Source organism: Delphinapterus leucas, chromosome 7, assembly GCF_059928025.1.
Source record: "Delphinapterus leucas isolate spDelLeu-1000000601 "Yukka" chromosome 7, BTC_Dleu_Yukka2, whole genome shotgun sequence".
NCBI lineage: Eukaryota > Metazoa > Chordata > Mammalia > Artiodactyla > Monodontidae > Delphinapterus > Delphinapterus leucas.
Window position 1 is genome coordinate 49,366,325 of NC_143135.1, and position 19,993 is coordinate 49,386,317.

At 50.7% G+C, this 19,993-nt stretch overlaps 2 protein-coding genes across 5 annotated transcripts in view; one reads left to right on the forward strand and one right to left on the reverse strand.

The window, feature by feature from the left end:
* Positions 1–1,993: 1,993 nt before the first annotated feature.
* PGAP2 (post-GPI attachment to proteins 2) overlaps positions 1,994–19,993 on the reverse strand; it is a 39,737-nt gene continuing 21,737 nt past the window's right edge. The window contains exons 5-7 of the mRNA XM_089915244.1: positions 12,719–12,837; positions 12,169–12,293; positions 1,994–8,541 (exon numbers count right to left, since the gene is read on the reverse strand). Coding sequence (XP_089771370.1) covers positions 12,170–12,293; positions 12,719–12,837 — 243 coding nt within the window. The 3' untranslated portion in view covers positions 1,994–8,541; position 12,169. The remainder of the gene's footprint in view (positions 8,542–12,168; positions 12,294–12,718; positions 12,838–19,993) is intronic.
* RHOG (ras homolog family member G) lies at positions 7,353–19,745 on the forward strand. Of its 4 annotated transcripts, none has more exons than XM_022565762.2 (2): positions 7,353–7,479; positions 18,503–19,745. In XM_022565762.2, exon 2 carries the CDS (start codon positions 18,571–18,573, stop codon positions 19,144–19,146), a length of 576 nt encoding a protein of 191 aa, XP_022421470.1. In that variant the 5' UTR covers positions 7,353–7,479; positions 18,503–18,570; the 3' UTR covers positions 19,147–19,745. The 4 variants fall into 4 exon arrangements, with proteins under 4 accessions (XP_022421470.1, XP_022421469.1, XP_022421471.1 ...); XM_022565761.3 differs by lacking the exon at positions 7,353–7,479 and adding an exon at positions 7,773–7,891; XM_022565763.3 differs by lacking the exon at positions 7,353–7,479 and adding an exon at positions 8,380–8,558.

Sequence of the window (19,993 nt, forward strand, 5' to 3'; positions counted from 1 at the left end):
AGAAAAGTAAATCATGCTTAATACAACCTCCTTTAAACTCAAGTGCATCTTTCTCTTAGCTACCATGTGAGTTCTTTGAGGGTATGGTTGCAAAACCCATGTGGTACAAAGAGCCTGGGTCTTGGAGACAGGAAGCAAGGGTCTATTACCAATTCACACCAAGACCTTGAAACTCTCAGAGCCTGTTGCATTTCCTGTGACGCTAAAATGGTCTCCAGGAACTAAAAACAGAATTACCATATGCTGCAACAATTCCACTTCTGGGCGTATGCCCAAAAAAATTGAAAACAGGGTCTCAAAGAGATATCTGTACACCCATGTTCATAACAACACTCTTCACAATAGCCAAAAGCAACCCAAGTAAGTGTCCATGGTTGGATGACTATATAAACAAACTGTGACAAATATATATATATATGCAATGGAATATTATTCAGCCTTTAAAAGGAAGGAAATTCTCCATGCTACACATGAATGAACCTTAAGGACATTATGCTAAGTGAAATAAGTTGGTCACAAAAGGACAAATGCTGTATGATTCCACTTATATAAGGTTCCTAGAGTAGTGAAATTCATAGAGACAGAAAGCAGGATAGTGGTCACCAGGGGCTGGGGGGAGAAGAGGATAGGGAATTGTTTAGTGGATATGGTTTCCATTTTGCAAGATGAAAAGAGTTCTGGAAACTGGTTGCAAAACAATGTGAATGTACTTAATACACTTAAAATGTAAATTTTATGTTATGTGTATTTTACCACAGTTAAAAATAAAAGTAAAAATAAATGGTGTCTGGGAGCAAAAGCCATGGCCTGGACAATAGGAGAAACATTCTTGTCTCATCTCTGCCTCCAAGATCATGATGTGACATCAGAAAAGCCAGTGCCCCTCTGGATCTCAGTCTTCCCAACTATGGGATGGGTAGGGACCAGATTATTGATCCAGTTCAGCTTTAATATTCTATAAGGTAGGAAAATCCTGCGACCTCATGGATCTTCCTGGATCAGAAGCTGTGACTCTCACCTCAGTAGACCCTAGATTGGGTCCTCATGTAAGTGTAGCCTCTGCAAGAAGCCCTCACCACATTGTGTCTCAGGAGGAAATCGAGAGCTTGGTTTTGTTTTGTTTTTTTCATCTCTGTGTCTTTTTGAAACCTATACACCAAGCCTTTACCGTGTGCCAGGAATATCTCCCTTGCATCACTCTTAGGGCCTTGCTCCTAATAGATATTCTGCAGATGTTGGTTAAATCAAACCGGATTAACAATTCTTATGCCTCTATTCTACTATTTGCAAGAGCTTTCACATCTATTATCTTATCTCTCCCTCAAAACCTCTGCTAGATAAGTCAGAGACTATACTCATTTTACAGATGAGGAAACTGAGCCTAAGAAGATGAAGTGGCAACCACATCAAGTTCTCTTTCTCCTCTGGGATTTCCTCCCTATCCTTCAAGTCTCAGTTCAAGTGATATAAATCAGCCATACCTTGATCACTGATGACAGCATAGCATGAACCAAAAGTTATGATTAGTCAAAAAAAAAAAAAAGAGCCAGCTCAAAAGTCACCTCCCTTCTTTTCCCACCTCCCTGACTTACCCTGTTTCTCCAGTCTCCTGCTACTCTAAGTACCTTAGAGTACTTATATAACTGAATTATGATTATCCAATAAGTATCTATCTTCCCCATTAGCTCCTGAGTTTATCAAGGACTTCATTTCTTTTTTTTCTGTTTTTTTAATTTTTTTAATTTTTTGGCCCCATGGCACATCATGTGGAATCTTAGTTCCCCAACCAGGGATCAAACCCACACCCCCTGCATTGGGAGCGTGGAGTCTTAACCGCTGGACCACCAGAGAAGTCCCAGGACTTCTTTTCATTTATTTATTTATTTATTTATTTTTGCGGTACACAGGCCTCTCACTGTTGTGGACTCTCCCATTGCAGAGCACAGGCTCCGGACGCGCAGGCTCAGCGGCCATGGCTCACGGGCCCAGCCGCTCCGCGCCATGTGGGATCTTCCTGGACCGGGGCACGAACCCGTGTCCCCTGTATCGGCAGGCGGACTCTCAACCACTGTGCCACCAGGGAAGCCCCTTTTCATTTATCTTTGTATTCTCCCAAGCTAGGACTGTACCCAGTACAGAGATGGTACTCAATAAGAGTAAACGAATGAACGATGAGTGTTCTGTACAGCAGCTTAGCTGTCCTTTCTCTCACAGGGTTTCTGATTACCAACAGCTTTCATTTGGAAAGTGAGAGAATCTTCAAGAGAATCTTCAGTAGAAGTGTACTAAAAGAGTCCGGAATCTCCTGCTCAGAAAAGTTTAGGAATCTGTAAGTTTAGGCTGTGTTATCAGTGGTGCTCCCTGGTGTCCAAAAATGGCAAGTACAGCTATCACTAAGAGTCTGGCTGTGTACAGAATGAGGAGAGAAAACTTGGCTTGTAACAACTCTTTCCAGGCTAGCTTCACAAAGAGAATCATCTCCCTTTCCAGAATCAGTTCTAGAATCTTACGGCCAATGTTCGTTCATTCAACATCTACCAAGCCCCTGTTTGTAACAACCCAGTTCCTACCCTCAAAGAGCTCGGTTTTTCGGGGAAATATGTAGATGAAGAGTAATTAGAACGTGTTGATAATGTCTTGAGAGAAATTGGTACAGGGGCAAGTGAAGGAGCACAGAGGAGGAACAAGTAACTGCCTAAAACAGTCAGAGAGGCTGTGCATACGGATTGGGGGAGGAGGACGGGTTCTGGAATTATACTGCCTAGATTCACATCGTGGCTCTGCTGTGTGACTCTGGGCAAACCAAGCTGCTCCTGGAATGTACCAGGGCTGAAGAAAGAGGAATTTCCCAGAGGGAGTATGCCAGATGACCTGGGTACCACCCAGTTTGGAGAAGCTCAAAGAGGCAAAGGTGTCCTGGAGGCAAACAGGACAACTACTGTTCTGCCTGTCTGGGACGAGGGACCCTCCAGAAGGATTGGGCATGTGCTTGTTGCCCCTCCCCCCATCCAGTTATTTCCTCAGGGGGAATCAGGAACAATTGGTCCCAGGATGCGACTCTAGAACTTTGTTTCATTTGTCACTTCCCCTGTTTGTTCTTTCTGCTATCTCCTGTATTACCCATCACCTTCTCATTTCATGAAATGAGACATTGGGCTTATCTTTGGGGGTAGCAATAAGGGGAATAATGAGCAGGAGACTCGTATTTCCGCTCAGGCAGGCTGAAAGAGGGAAGGCCAGGGAATCAAGAGGAGAACCAAGACGGCTGAGTCCCTGGAGCCACATGAGAGAAAAAGAAGAACTCAGATTTAGCTTGAAGAGGCTGGGACTGGGACTGAGCAGAAAACCCTGTGGGCCACTGGTGAGCCATAGGAGCTGGAGCTCAGTGAGGACCAGGCTGGGAAGACCCATTTGGAAAACACCAGGGCAGGGGTGAGATCAGTTCAGGGCCTTTCTCCTCCCCCTCTCTGTCTTCATCCTGCTCTTTTAGGGGAACTGAGTCAGCTTTAGCATTTGACCTTGAGAAAGAGGGAAGAATTATCAGGGAGAAAAACTTGAAAACAACATGAGTACATGCAGAAATAAATGTTTATTAATTGTACCCTGGGCAATCTGCTAGACACTCAGCTTGCTTATCTCACTGAATCCTCGCAATCCCACAAAGCACACAGTATTGTCATTCTGGTTTTAAAATGAAACTAAATGCCTCTGTTGTATGCTCTTATAGCACTCTGTACTTTTGTATCATTACCTGTTTAAGATTTATCTCCCTTTCTAGTTACATCAGGATAGGGGCTTGCTTTTGTTTTCACCACTGTGTCATTGGCATGTGACACTATGCTTGGCCCAGAGGTTTTCGATAAATATGTGTTTAAGGAATGAATGAGAGGTCATGTGACTTGTCAAAAGCCACAATGTAAGTGGTACAACCAGGATTTGAATCCTGGACCGTCTGGCTCCAGAACCTGTCTCTGATCTCTCTATTCTACCCCCACCAAGTGCTTTCATATATTCTCTCATTTCTAAATGTCCTAGCTCAGTGACCTTTTCTCTCAGATGCTTGTGAACACAAATGTACACTGCCAAGAACTCACCTATTCAGGGAAAGCAAGTGAGAGAAACAGTCCGTCTGGAGTTGTGTCCTCTTCCTACCCTCTTCACCTCACCATCTTCTTCCTCCAAGAAGCCTTTGCAGACAGCCCCACCTGTCTACCTGTCTCCTTCTCCTCTGGCCTTATTGGCCCTTCCTATGCCTGTGCCATAAAAGTGGCTCCAAGTCACCTGGTCTCTGATGCTTCCATACATATTAGTGCTTTATTAAGGCAATTTTATTCTGCAAATATACTGCAGGCAAATATACTGCAGGCAAGTATATTCTGCAATATACTGAAGGCCTGCCTGTGCCAGCCCCAGTGGTTGGACACAGAGATGAATCAGACACAACCTCAAAGGACTTACACTTAGTGGAGAAGGCAGACATTAGGCACAGATACAATTAACTGGAGCACAAAGCAAGATGACCTAAATGGTATTAAAGAACTATGAGCAATATGTTACATGCATAAACCTTAATTACTTAATGATTATTTTTAAGTGTGTATCATAGAAGGTCACAGCTCAAAAGTATCATCTGGTTCAACTCCTTGCTTTCCAGTGGAGGAGTCTGAGATCCAGAGAAAGGCAAGGCCTCGTCTAAAGTCTCACAAGCCAGTCTGGCTGAGCCAAGACTAGACTTCGGGTCTTCTGAAGCCCAGCCGAGGGCCCTTTCCTCCTCTGCTAGTAGCTTCATATGCAGCAGTCCCATATCCCATCAGACCATGACATCCTCAAGGCCAAGTCAGGTTCTCCCACCTAAGCAAGCTGAACCAGGGTCAGGCATGTCCAAGACCAAGGCCACAGGAAATGCAGTCACCCCAGACTACCTATCCAGCCTTTTGGTCTACTGCACCTATTTTTACCACTATGCTTCTAAAATGATTTTCAAATATTTTTGCAGAAAACTTTTTTTTTAAAAGAGCCTTTTACCCAGAACACTAGTATATAAATCAGATAAAAGTGAACCAATTCCAGTTTAAGGAAAGGAAGGCCAGAGCCCCACTATTTTCCCACCCTCAAGTCCTGGGAAGGGAACTTTAGGAACACAGTTCAAAAACCTTTGTTCTGGGACACAATTTTTTTTTTAACATCTTTATTGGAGTATAATTGCTTTACAATGGTGTGTTAGTTTCTGCTGTATAACAAAGTGGATCAGCCAAACATATACATATAACCCCGTATCTCCTCCCTCTTGCATCTCCCTCCCACCCTCCCTATCCCACCCCTCTAGGTGGACACAAAGCACTGAGCTGATCTCCCTGTGCTATGCAGCTGCTTCCCACTAGCTATTTTACATTTAGTAGTGTATATATGTCCATGCCACTCTCTCACTTCGTGGGACAATTTTTAATGGTTTCATAGAAGCCATTTTAGTATATGGTACTCCACTGAACCCTGTCTTTAATGGAAACTCACAATCCTTTCTTCATCATCAAATGGCAAACACCAGCCATGTGCTCCCACTGGAGTACGGAGGGGAATCAGATTTTCCCCTTGTCTTTCCTTGTTTCCTCTTCTCCACACAGAGGAGTATGTCCCAAGTGCTGTGGGGAGGGAGGAGAGAGACCCAAACTCTGCCTGGAGGATCTGGGGAAGCTTGAGCAGAAGGATCATGGAGAATGAATTCATCTACTCAATCATTTACCAGCCTGAATCTGATAGAGACTTTAATATTCTGTTCCACACCATACCCACTAGCTACATGAACCATCAAGCATTTGAAATGTGTCGAGTCAAAATTCAAACGTACTCTAAGTGTAAAACATACACCAGATTTCAGACTTAGTACAAAAAAAGAATGTAGACTATCCTATTCTTTTTGTTTTGTTTTTTTGCGGTACACGGGCCTCTCACTGTTGTGGCCTCTCCCGTTGCGGAGCACAGGCTCCGGACGCGCAGGCTCAGCGGCCATGGCTCACGGGACCAGCCGCTCCGCGGCATGTGGGATCTTCCCGGACCGGGGCACGAACCCGTGTCCCCTGCTTCGGCAGGCGGACTCTCAACCATTGCGCCACCAGGGAAGCCCCTCCTATTCATTTTTATAAGCAATAATTTTATACAGATTACATGCTGAAGTTGAATGATTATATTTTGCATATGTTGGGCTAAGTAAAATATATTATTAAAATTAAATTTTACCTGTTTCTTTTTATTTATTTATTTGCTGCACGGCTGTGGGATCTTAGTTCCCCAACCAGTGATCGAACCCGTGACCCCTGCAATGGAAGGGTGGAGTCCTAATCACTGGACCGCTAGGGAAATCCTTCGTTTTACTTTAAAAAAAAAAAAGTCATCACTAGGAAGTTTTAAGTTGCATATGTGGCTTACAATATATTTCCACTAGACAGCACTAGGAGACTACCAAGTGCATGGCAGAGGTGGTGTGTGTGCATGCATGTGTGCGCGCGTGCGAGTGTCGTTGGAGGCAGTGGTCCATCACCGCCAGATTGTGAAAGACTGAGTCGATTTCGCCCGGCAGTCAATACAGGAAAGAGGCGGAAGGAATAGAATGCACAAAGACCCAAAGATGTGGGCTGGCACACTGTGTTTTGGGAACTCATTCTTACAGTAGTATGATTTTTAAAAAGAAGAGGAAAAGAAGTATTTGTTGAGTGTTTACTTTGAACCAGGTATTGGCAGCAGGACTTTTACATCCATTCTCATCTTCACAACTACAGGATGAAGGGGAAGTTATTCTATTTTGCCAAAGACAGAATGGAGGTTCAGAAAGGTTGGACTATTTATTCTCGGAGTTGTTCTTCCTCTTTATCTGGAAAGCCTCTTGGAGACAGGGAGCCTTTCGTTAATGCCTGTTGTCCTCCACAGCACCTAGCACGCAGCTCTGCACGTGGTAGGCACTCAGAAAGTTTGTGATGAACGAAGGATATCCTTTCTCAAGTCAGAGCTCCACGCGCAAGGCCAGGGAGCAGAAGCACCAGAGGGCGCCCACGAGTCCGCCCACCCGCCGGTCCCCAGAGCCCTGGCAAGATTCAGGACTGGGTGCGGCCCTTCTGTCCCAAGCAGTTGAGCGCCCCAGCGAGAAGAGGGTGCGAGGGGAGCCCCACGTCCTGGCTCCGCCCCGCCCCTCCCCAGAGCCCAGGCGCGCGGAGCCGCCGGGTGCGGAACAACGACACGACATCCTGTTTTTGGGGCCCGCGGCTCCGCCTGCGCCTCTGCTGATCTTGTCTTTCCCCGGGTGCTGACGCCAGCTCTCCTTCCCCCAGTCTCCGCACCCTTCCCAGGGGTCTGGGGCCTTCCCACTGCTGAATCACCGCCACCCCGCACTCCCCCGGGGCTCGGGGCAGAGGTGGGGACTGCCCCGCCGGACCTATTCTGGCCAACCCCCAGCCTGGGCCATCACTCGATCCCTGGGCTTGACTGAAGGTACCAGGCCTAGGGGCGCCTGTTCACAGCATCTTACCGCAGGGGTTGGTGGGGGCGAGATAGGGGGAGGGGGGACAAAAGCCAAGCGCCTAGGCTAGGGCCTCTGCTGGGGTGGAGGTGGCAAGAAGGGGACTGGGAGGATTGACCTTAAGGGCCTCAGAGGTAAAGGGCTGGGGTGGGGGAGCCCAGTAACCGGCCCGGGACCCACCCGGTGGGGGCGACCAGGGCGGGGTGGTGAACCGGCCTGCGGACTTCCTTGTCGAGCCCCGCCCCACCCCGCCCCCGCGCCCTGCCCCGCCCCGCCGGCCGGCCCGCCCCCCCCACTTCCTCCGGCCTCCTGCTCTCACTTCCTTCTGCAGCCCCGACCCGCTGCCGCCGCCCCCCAGCTCCCCCGCGGCGGGGAGGGCACCAGGTGAGGCCTGGCTCCGGCCGGCAGGCTGGGGGTCCGTGGGAGGGGAGCCCGGCTGGCCCCGGACTGGACGCGGCCGCGGGCCCGGGAAGTTTGGCTGCGGGAGGCCGCGGCGGGAGGTGCTCGGCTCGCTTCAAGTTGGGCGGGCGCGGCCGGCCGGGCGGGGCGGGGACGGGCCACTGCAAGCCGGCGGCGGTTCGGGGACTGTGGGTTCCTGTACCAAGGGCGGCGGTACCGGCCCCCGGGAGCCGCGAGGAACTCCTGAGGTTGGAGGGTCTCCCGCTCCGAGAGAAAAGTCTCTGAGTGGAAGAGCTTAGGGCTGGGAGATGGGACTCAGAGGTGGGGTGCCCCCAGGAGTTGCAGGGGGTGTTACGAAGTGTGTTGAGAGGAAGGGGCCTCTGGGCTAGAGAAGGCGCTCCCGCTGCTTTGGCAGTTGTGACACTTGTGAGGTAGAGAGAGAGGCTGTCTGTTGCCTCTGAAGCCCGAGGCTGCGGAGAAAGAGCTCCTTCCCTGGAAGATCGAAGCCGGTCCAGACCCACAGCTGCAGCCTGCAACCTAAGGGTCCTCTGCGCTCAGGCGGAGGGTGGGGGAGCCCCCCGACCCCAATCCTTCTCTCTTTATGTCTGTTTTTCTGAGGCCCAACTTCTCCATCCCTGGAACAGAGCAACAGGTATTTTAATGAGTAGACATCGGCTGTGCCTCGCTGCTTAGTGCCTGGCTTTGTCTTTGCCGGGTAAACTGAGGAAGGAAGGGACCTGGTCTTGCCCTGTGACTAGAGGTGAAAGGACTCTTATTCAGAGGTACTGATAGTCCTTGAGGAGATGGCATCAGGAGAGCAGGACTTGAGGAGAGCAGGACTGGTTTCAGGAGATGGAGAGAACAGGGCTTCTGGGAGGCAGCACGAGGCTCTAGCCTTGGAAGATGATCAGGAGCCATCTCCTGGTCTTCCCCCCGTCCCCTTTATTAGTCCCTGAATTCTACATGTTCTCATTCTGTCTTCCTCCATTCCTTCTTCAGATTCCGTCAGACTTCAGACACGAACCCTCCGTCACCCTCTTCTTGCGTTCTCTTCAGTCCCTTCTCCCCCCCACAGTCATGCCTGGGCCCTGACCTCTCACCTACCCTGCTTCTCTGTCCATCTCTGTCCTCTCCCAGTGGCCTTCCCCCTCCCTTCCGTGCCCAGCTTCTGGCTCCTGCACACATATCCACCCTCTGTTTCTTCTATCTCCCCTCATTCCTCTGGATCCCTCTCTTCTCCTTTCCTTTCTGCCACTTATCTCCAGCTTTGGGGAGCCTTTTCAGACCTCCCTAGTTCAGAGAGGCAGGCTGCAGCCTCCCCTTGGTAGAGGTGATGAAAGGGCTGGAAAACCTCTGTATATGTGTATGTGCATGCAAGTGTCTGCATGTCCACATCTTTATCTTTTGGAGACAAAATAACTGCCCTCAGCCTTGTGAGGGCCCAGAGCAGGGGAAGCCAGCAGAATGAAGGGAACCTGCAGTGGGTGAGGTTGTGGTTAGGTAGGAGGAAGCAGTCTGTAGCAGTCAGGGTATCAGGGTAGAGTGACACAGGAATAGGTCTGGTGAGAGAGGCCGTGGGAAATCAAAATCCCCCAGACCCTTGGGTGCTTGATCAAGAGGCCAGGCCTGGAGGCTGGGGGACAGCCTAAAGGCCCCTGACTCCAGTGCTCACTGGTTCCAGCACCACCTTGTGGGGACAATGGGACCAGGTCAGCTAGGTGTGATGGAAGGAAAGGGAGGGGTAAAGGCAGCATTCTGGAGGGAAGACTATAGCTGGTCTAAGTTCAGTCTTAACTGTGGTAGTTCCAATTCAGGAAAAAAAGAAGGGTATGAGGCAAAGGTGTCTGCCCCCTCTTTCCTGCTGCCTTCCAAGGCCTGCCCAGGCCAGATTCCCATGTGCCCAGGGCTGCATCAAGGCCTTGGTGACCAGGAAGCTCTCTGGAGTTCTGCTCACCCCTCTGCCTTCACGCATCCTTAATATGCCCCCCTCACCTAGGACCCTATTCCCTCTCTTTCAGGAATTTCTTCCAAGTCTAACTGTATTCCAGCCTGGCTCTATAAGCTCTTGCTGTTCCCATTCTAGAGCTCCTTCTTTAAGCCTTTGGGATGCATGCTGAGAGATCTGTTTCTCTCTACCTCCTCAAGTCTACTCTATTCATTTCTGTCCACTAGAAGAAAAGAGAAGTGGAGGGGAGCAAGTGCTATTTTTTATGGGATTCCCAAGCACAGCTAGATTTAAGGACTATCCCTGTTCCCCATTCTGTCCTCTTTCCTTCTCACCGTTGTCCCTCTCCCATGGATTGTCCCTTCCTCCACACTCCTGTCTCTGCTACTCTGATTCTGGGAGGTACAGGGGGGTTTGGCCCCAGCAGGAAATCCCAGGGACCTACATAAAAATCCCAGCTCAGGGAAGGATATGTATGCAAGGCACTTTCCCAGCATCAGGGCTCAGTAAAAAACCACCCAGGAGTCCTGACTCCCCACCTGCCAAACCAGTACTTATTTTAGATAACTGAGCAACCCACAGGACTCTAAGGGTGAAGACAGGATGGATGAGACAGGGGTTCTCCCAGGCAAGATGTGGCCCCACTGGAGGTTTGAGCTAATTGCATGAAATTCACTGCTGGAAAAATATAACCAGGGTGGGAGGAATCTAAGTGGGGAAATATTTTGTGGGGGGATGAGGGTGGGGGATATGTGTCTGCTATATCCCTCAAGGGAGGCTGCCCTTGAGGTCTTGGCTAAAGAAATATGGTCAAGGTCTTGACGTGAACAGAAGTGGCTGATACAAGATTGTCACAGATCCTGGTTGAGGATACGGAGAGTTGTTTCTGGCAAGATATTAAGGCAGATGAGGTGGCTGGTGTGAGCTTTTAGGGGGTAATAAGCAGGAAGATTTGAGAGGTTGTGGCTGTAGCGAGACAGTTGAGAAGATATAAGAATGAGGGTAGCAGGGCAACTGTGAAGAAGATGTGGTCCCAGACTGAAGACCCCTCTCCATACAGAGTATAGACCCATTAGTGGTGAGGCTTGTAGGGTTCTTTGAGGAGGGAAACCAAAGACAAAGCCTGGGCCGCCTCCCCAGAACAGATCGGTTTTCCTGTCCATGGTCCAGCTTCCTCTTTTGTCCTCATGTCATGGGGGGAGGGCATCTCCCCAGGAGCTGAGCCTAGAGGAGGCTCTCCTCGGCTAGTTCAGGGTGGCTGTCTGTCCAGTAATGTCAGTTCTAAATCATGGATGCCCCGGCATGGGCTAGGCATGAGGCCCTGGAAGCAAAACGGGCTCAGACGCCAACCTGGCCCCTTTGGCCCATTTCCTGAAGGAATAAACCATGGTAGGGTCATCCTGAATGAGGTCAGAGAGATGGGCCCATTCCCAGGCTGGAGGTCAGGAGACCCAGGTCCTTGTCCTGGATTTGCTCGCAACCCTCTGTATAACCCTAGTCAGCTTTGTCTCTTGTGGCTCAGCTTCAAGATTAAGAAGTTGCCTATCAATACTTCCAAAGAGCTTACAGAATACTGATGGCTCTGACTCTCTTTCCCTCAAGAGGCTCCTCATAGCTGTGCCCCTGACTCTGGGCCCAGCCTTGAACAGGTCTAAGTATCTGTCTGGGACAAGTACTGTGGCCCCTTTCCCCAAAGCACAAGAGAAGAGGGCAGAGAGTGTCAAGGATTTTGCCAGGGCTCAGCAATGTGGGGGGGTTCCCGGTGCCCTGCTCCAGCTCTGCCCCAACTGACAGTGGAAAATAGATGCCGGAGTTTCCTCCCTGATGTTTTTTTCCCTTGTGGAAACCCCCTCAGATCTGGGGCGGGGTTCAAGGGACTGGGCAGCCCTGGGTCTCTCTGTGGGTATTTTCAGGTGGGGGAGGCAGGATTGGGAGGATGGCACTTCTGTACAGCCTCGTGCGAAATGAGCAAAGGCAAAGGAAGTGCCACTTCACGGGCCTTTCATGGGGCCCCAGGACTGCTGAGCTGCAGTTAGGTGGGGAGGAGGAAGGCAGGAGGAAGCAAGTGTTGGGCCTTCCTCTGTGCTGCCTGGTGGGGGAGGGGCAGCCTCCTTAGCTCCCCGAGCCAGAGCTGCCCTAACCCTGGGACTTACTGTGTGTGGAGCATCCCAGGTGCTGGGACACCGAGAGAAGAAGGAAGGGAACTGGGACTGAGTGAAAGGGTCCCAGCCTCCCACAGCCCTCCCAGCTATAGCTGTCTTGTTTCCTCCTCCTCTCCAGTCCCTAGTGGGTAAAGTCAACTTGCTCCGTCTCTTACCCTATCCGTGGAGTGCAGGATCCTCTGCAGGGGCTGAAGGGTGGAGAATGGCAAGAGGTGGAGAATTCTCCAGTGTGAATTTTTTTTTAAGGCTGGGAACTAGGCTGTCTTGGGTTCTGCCCCTGCTAATGAGAGAAGGGGAAGAAAAAGAGAGACTCAGCCCTTGGCCTGGTCCCAGCCCCACACTGACCTCATGTCTCCCCCAGCTTCCTCCTCCTAGCCCAGCTGCAGCCCCTTTGAGCCTCTTCGTACCATCTCTCCTCCACTCCTCCCTTCAAAACAAACAGACTGGCAGAGCTTCTGAAGCTGTTTCTAACACTAACCATGACCATGACCCTGACCCTGGCCTCATCCTTGACCAATCCTGGTCTTCAGATATCCCCAGTCCTTAGCCTCATCAGGACCACTTTTCCTACGCATCTTCCTCATCACCACTGGGCTAGAGCTATGCCTGCTCCACCCCTCTCACCCTTCCAGTTGAGGACAAGGCAATCTAGCCAATGTGTTCATTACTCTGAATTGTACTCTTCAGGGGGAGGAAGTTAGTTACCTTTGTCTGATGTCTCCTGGGCATGGAGGCTCTTCCTTGTTCCCAGAGTCAAAATCTGAATTGATGAGGGAGGAGATGTGTGTCAGTCTGCAGCTTTTGCTCAGCTCTCTGCTGGGCTTCTGGAAGTAAGCAGGACAGATTTCCCTCCTCATGAGGCATCCTGTTAAGTTCAGCACAGTGAACCATAATAACAGTGCTGGGGAAGGTAGGGCAGAAGAAGGGGTGGCTGTGGTGTCCTGGAGAAGCTGGGGGATGGAGCTGGGCCCTAAAGGACTGGGAGGCTGTGGGATAGGGTGAGGGGGTGGGGGCAGGAAGCAGAATTCCAGGAAGAGGAGCTCCCATGTGCAAAGACATGAAGGACAGATTGTGTTCATTCAGCTTTTTACTGACAGCTACTGTGTGCTGTGCTCAGCCTGGGGAGACAGATCAGCCGGGACCTTGCCCTCTAGGTCCTCCCAGTCTAGTGACAAGAGATAAGATTCAGATCAGCTTCCACGTGACTAAGATAATGCACCTGTGAGAAAATGGGACCAGACCATGGATGGGATAAGTCATTTGTGACTTGGGTGATTTACAGAACTTCCCTGAAGGAGGTGGCAATGGTGCTTGGCTCTGGAGGACCAACTGGGGGATCCTTTGAGGCAACTGGAGTCTTCTGAGCTGCTGGGTGGGGGGTTGAAGGATGGAAATGGAGGAGAAATACTGGATTCCCACCGGGACAGTGAATATGGCTGCTTGATGTGTTTTGGGAAAGAGAATGTAGAGGCTGCTTGTAGAGAGGATCAGGGTGGTGTGGCCAGAGCTTAGGATCAGAATACCCAGAGTGATGGATTATAGTCAGAATGAGTTTCAGCGAGGGCTGCAGAAGGGGATCCCCCGTGTCAGGGAGGCAGATTAGAAGGCTGTAGTAAGTTCCTATTGCCTCCACACTCCCCCATCTCTTCGGGCCTATTCCTCCCCTCCTCCACTCCCAGTTGGGACACTTCCCCTGCTATTATGGCCACAGAGATCTGGCAATCAGGAGATCTGGCAATCAGGCAATCCACTGCTTCCTTTTCCTCCCCCATTCTGGGCCTGCCTGGGCCACACCCAAGACCAGGCCCCACTGGGTACAAGCTGGGCTCTGGGGACTACACTCAGGGTGAGCCCCATAGGCTGTGCTCCCTGCGGGAGCCAGGTCCAGCTGCTACTGGGAGAAAAGATTTTCCTATCCCAGTCAAAGCTTTTGGCTGCTATTGCTGTCCAAAAAGATTCAGTATTGCAGTTTTGACTGGGGGGGTATCAGCCCAGTTCTGGGCTTCTGACCTGTCTATCCAGATCTCAGTAACACAGACAGAAGCAAGCAGGTCAGAAGCTCTATACTTAGCTTTTCTGTAGGGGAGTCGAGAAGCTCAAGCTTCAGTATTGCTCGGGGTTGGGGGGGCATCCACAAGCTAAGGAGCTTATGTATGACTACTGGAGAAGGAGAGTCATACAGAGCCAAAGAAGGATTTAAAGGGTGGCCATACTGTGGAAGTTCAAAGAAAGGAGAATTCAGTAGCCTCATGGGACCATGAGACTTAAGCTAGGCCTTGAGTCAGGAAGATTTGAGAGGGGAGAAGGAATGGCAGCAGAGAGAACAACAAGAGTAAAAGTTCAGAGGCCAGAATGATCCTGGCTTGTTTACACAGACAACGTAGACCCCTCTGGAGCAGGGAACTCACATTGCCGAGTACCTGCTTTATATATATACATTGTGCATTAACTCACTTCATCCGTATAACAACCTTATAAGGTTGGTACTATTACCTAGCTCATCGTGGCAGAACTAGGATTTAAACCCAGATCTATCTGACTCCAAAACCCCTGCCAGATTATGAAGAATTCTGAATGCCAAGATGAAGGACCAGGCATGATCTGAATTAAGCTGGGAATCGAAAGCCAGAACAAGTCATTGTAATATGGTTAATACTATACCAATCTGCAAATATTATTTATTTACTAAACAAAAGTTCTTTTCTTTAAAAAAAAAAAAGTGACTTGGTGAATAAGCCACAGTCGATCCCCAACCCCAGGCAAGCCACTCTCCTTGTGTGGCCTCCTGCAGCATTGACCGTCCCTTTTTCCTGCGTGGTACAGGCTAGACCCTACCTTTTAGCATGTGCCCTCCTTAAATGAGCTGTGGGAACTTACTTGACCCAATTCAGGCCATAGGATTTCAGAGAAAAGAGTTGTCCTGGGAGAGAGGATAAGGGCCTGAACTAGACCTGAAGAGGGAGAATTGGGCTGCCGCCACCACTCAGACACCTGCGTACTCAATGATTCCTGCCTCTTGGTATGAAAGACTTTGCTTTTGCCACCTTCTCTGTGCACCCCACTTCCGAATTTAGAAAGCACATTCATTCCTGTGCTCAGGATCCTCACTGCTGTCCTTTGGACAGGGAGGGCGAGTTTTATCATGCCTGTTGTACAGATGAAGAAACTGAGGTTCCAGGAAGGGAAGTGACTTACTTGCTCAAGGTCACAAAGTCAGCTGTTAAGGGGTAACTTGGAGGCTCTGTGACGCATTGAGGAAAACATAGGACTTTGGATTGCAAAACTGGGGTCTGTGTTAAAAAACTGGCATCTGTGTTAGCTCCCGTGCTGACTAGCTATGTGACGTTGGGTTATTTTAACTGCTCTGGGTTTGTTTCCTTACCTGTAAATAGGAATAGTACCAATGAGTTGTTATAAGGATCAAAAAAAGTAACATGATCTATATTGTGATCTATAAAGGGTTGTACCTTGTGAGGGCTTTTAATCAAGTGGCAGAGTGGGCAGGTGAACCCAGGAGGTCAGATTCAGGTGCCAGTGCTCTTGGCCCTATACTATACTGCCTCTGCCCTGCTTGTTTCTGGACACTACCTCACTCGTGATCCTTTTCCGGTGTCAGTCCCTGTTCCCTTGCCAGCCCGGAAGCTTCCCTCTCCCTCCTCGCTCCTTTGAGGGCTGATTTACTGATTGCTGGTTGATAACCCCTCCCTAGAAAGCTGCCTGGAGCCAGCTCTACTTTTAGTCTCTTGGGCCTTGTGACTGTCGGCCAGAGTTCCCTCCTTGCCTTCCTGCCTGGGCCAGCCCAGTGCTGGGCTTGAGGGGGAAGAGTTCCCCGTCACACTGCCATGCCCACTCCCCTGCTTTGTGTGGAACTGAGGATTTACAGGCCTAGGAGTTGTGCTTTCGAGATGCTGGGGTCTCCTGGAAAATCCAGTGGACACAAGTAATGGCACCAACACCCGCCACCCCAAGATGCTATCTCTTCTCCCCCAAGGAAGAAGCCACAGAATCCTGAGATGAATGTGGCCTGACTTGCCCCCACGTGCCAAGGTCTTAACGCATTTGCTTGACTGATCAGCCCTCCCACCCCCATGCCGTGCTCCTGCGGGCCTTTCCTATCCCCATCGTCCTATCTCCTGCTCCCAGATTCCTTAATGTCTCACCTCATCCACTTAGTACCCTTGCACAGGCTTTTTTCTCTCCAGTTCATGGGTTGGGAAACTGAGTCTCAGAGAGGGTAAGTGCCTCATGCTTGGTTACAGTGAGTCAGCAGCAGAGCAGAGCTGGGGCTACGACTTAGGTTAGTTCTCTTGACTCCCAATCCCAAATTCTCTACTGCCCTAGAGGGTCCTTATTTTCTTCCTGGATCCGTACCCCAAGGCTCTCTATCCTCTCTCCTGAGGTTGAACACACACACTTATTCATGCAAATAAGGTGAAAATATTTTTAATGTGAATCAGAGAGGCAACCTCATAGAATGAACTCATTTCCCTCCCAGCTGGTCCCAGGGGAAGCTGGGGCCTGGGAGGGAGCTGGGACCAAGCCCTGGATCCTCTGCAGGTTCCACACCATGGAGTTCCTTTTCCACTTCCCAGTGGCGGATTCTCCCTCCCTCTCCCAATGTGATTTTTGAGGCTTTGGAACCAGTGGTTGAGAGGTCAGGCTGGGAGGTAAGGGGTTGTCAGACCAGGGTGCAGTCTTGCTGTGTATAAAGTGAAATGGAGAAAATGGGCCAGTGGTGAAGGTGCTGGGGTGGAGTGGGGGATACTTAAGAGCTCTGGGTGTGTCTGAAACAGGACTGTCCCCTTCCAGGGAGCAGGGGCCTGGTCGTGAGAGAGCAGCAGGGAAAGGAAGTCACATACTAGCTAGAAAAAGTCCTCCATGGCTGAGAGGAAGTAGCCAATTAGAGGAGGACCCCTGCCACAGCAGTATAAATAATCACAGGGTTTCCGGAAGCTCTGTTCTTTTCCACAACTCAGAAGAGCAGTTCCTCACCTGAAGGCCCTGTGAGCTGCCCAGGTGACCAGGGTGATGGCTGGAGCTAGGACTCCTCTGAAACTCACCCCACTGATAATTACAGCAGCTTATTTATTTGGCACTTCCTGTGTGCCACGCCTCATGCCAAACACTTTCTACATGTTAGCTCATTTCATACTCTGACCAACTCTAACCCAATAGGCAAGATTATCCCCATCTTACAGATGAGAAAATTTGAGGCTCAGGAAACTTAAATATGTTGCCCGAGATCATACATGACTAGTTGGTGGAGCTGTGATTAGAATCCCTGACCAGTCTGATTCCAGCATGTCTTCTCAGTGATAGTGCTTTAACGGCACTGTGTTCTCTACCCAAGAGTCTGGAAGCCCCTCAAGTTCTTCAGAGGCACAGCCCATGGTCTCAGGAAAGGGACAGAAGATTAAGGGGAAAATCAAGTTTTTATCTTACTCTTCTGTTCATCCCTTCTGGCTGGGCTTGGAGGATCTGCCTCACCCTACCTTGAGAGAAGATGCAGACATCTGGGAGCCACAGCCTCTGCCTCATTCATCATTACACACACAGATTCCAGACCGAATTCCAGCCCTGGCTCGGTCTCCAGTGTTCTCCTACACTGAGTTGCCAGCCTGGGTATGTGTGGCCAGATAGGGTTTCCCATGCTTCCAAGAATGATGGGGTAAGCTCTCCCTCCTTTTCCCCATCCCCAGGGTACCCTGGATTGAGACAGGGCAACTATCTAGAGAATTGTGCCCCTACTCAGCAGGTTTCTCATTGCACCTTTTGGTTTGCGTTCAGTAGCCAAGATGTCAGGTTTGGAGTTGAAGCATCAGTGCACTAGGCAGGGTGGGCCCTGAGTTGGGAGAGGCTCCGCCCATGGCTGCAACTCAGAGTGACCTGGGACAGCTGCCTTGTGCTAGAAGCCCTCTCCAGTCTACTCGGTGGGAGGGGTCCATATCTGACAGAGGATCTGGTAGATCCCTACACATGCGCACCCTCCTTTTGCGTCTATACTTCCTGGAGGAAAAATAAAAGTAGCTAATACTTATTGAATGCTTATTATGACCAGGCACTGTTCTAAATGCTTTACATTAGTTAACTCATATAATCCTCACAACAACCCAATGAAGTAGGTATTATTTTATCCCCATTTTACAGATTAGAAAAATGAGACATAGGTTAAGTAATTTGTTCAGGGTCATACATCTAGGAGATAGGAGAACCAGATTTTGACCTTTGTCAGTCTGGCATCAGAACATATGTGCTTCGCATAATATATTACACCTTAGTGCCAGCCTCTTTATCCCTGAGCATCTTTGTGTGGTCTCAGGGCCTCTCTCCCATTTCGTGTCTGTCTCTCTGAGGTCTGTCTTGATGGGATTGCAGGATGGTGTTCAGGTTAAAAGAACTGGAGCTGGCTTCCCTCTGTATGCCCCCATCCTTTCTTCCCAGTGGATACAGTCCTCCCTAACCAAGAGTATCCCTCTCATCTGTCCATAGGTCACTGCATCCAGAGGGGCCCGGAAGGGGAAGGAGGCATAGCCTCCACCACAGCAGCTGCGCCCGCCATGCAGAGCATCAAGTGTGTGGTGGTAGGCGATGGGGCTGTGGGCAAGACGTGCCTGCTCATCTGCTACACAACCAACGCCTTTCCCAAGGAGTACATCCCCACAGTGTTCGACAATTATAGCGCCCAGAGTGCCGTTGACGGGCGCACAGTGAACCTGAACCTGTGGGACACAGCGGGCCAGGAGGAGTACGACCGCCTCCGCACACTCTCCTACCCTCAGACCAACGTGTTTGTCATCTGTTTCTCCATTGCCAGTCCGCCCTCCTATGAGAATGTGCGGCACAAGTGGCATCCAGAGGTGTGCCACCACTGCCCCGACGTGCCCATCCTCCTGGTGGGCACCAAGAAGGACCTGAGAGCCCAGCCTGACACCCTACGGCGCCTGAAGGAGCAGGGCCAGGCACCCATCACACCGCAGCAGGGCCAGGCGCTGGCCAAGCAGATCCACGCTGTGCGCTACCTCGAGTGCTCAGCCCTGCAGCAGGACGGCGTCAAGGAAGTGTTTGCTGAGGCTGTCCGGGCCGTGCTCAACCCCACGCCCGTCAAACGTGGGCGGTCCTGCATCCTCTTGTGACCCTGGCACTCAGCTTGGAGGCTGCCCCTGCCCCGCCACCAGTTGTGCCTTTGTGCCTTGGCGCCTTGTCTGCCCCCAGCTGTGCCTTAAGGACTAATTCTGGCACCCCTTGCCAAGGGGGCTCCCCGAATGCCTTTTTCTCCTTGAGGAGGCCCATGGAGAAAGGGGCTTTGGGCCCTGCCCCACTCTGCTTGGGAACACCAGGTATGCTCAAGAGCTCACCCAGGCCAAGGCCGGACCCCTCCCCAAGAAGCCTACCCAGTGCCTCTTCCCCACTTTCCCCTACTGACCAGTTGATCCAGCTTTCCACACAGATGTTGCTGCCTATTGTGGTGCCTTCTCTCAGGTTAGGAGCTCTCAGCCATCCCTAACCTCTCCCTCGCTGCTCTTCAAATTGCCCCCCACTCCCCAAGATGCTCTCTCCCCTCCCCAGAGAAGGAGCCACAGACTCCTAAGAAGATGAATGTGCCCTAACCTACCCCCTTGTGCCCAGGCCTTACGCATCCGCTGACTGACTCAGCCCCACCCCCACCCCCTCTGGGCTCCTGGGGGCCCCTCCTACCCCCATCAGCATCAATAAAACCTCCTGTCTCCAGTGGCGCTGGCTCCTCCCTGTGTGCTGGGCATGGGGGGTTGGGCAGGGGCCGTGCATGGGCTAGGGCTCCCCAGAGACTGGGAGCCTTTTGTTTCCTGCAAGAGGGGACAGGGGACAATAGGCTTCATTGTGGTCCCCCCACCCCCAATTTCCCTAACAAAGCTCTGGGCTCCCTTGGAGGGGCCAGTCTTGTTCTGGGGCCCAGCCACATATTCTGTAGTAGACTGGGATGCAAAGCATGAGGAAAAACTT

Coding starts and splice junctions, on each gene's coding strand:
- RHOG (XM_022565762.2), top strand. CDS start 18,571: ATGCAGAGCATCAAGTGTGTGGTGGTAGGCGATGGGGCTGTGGGCAAG.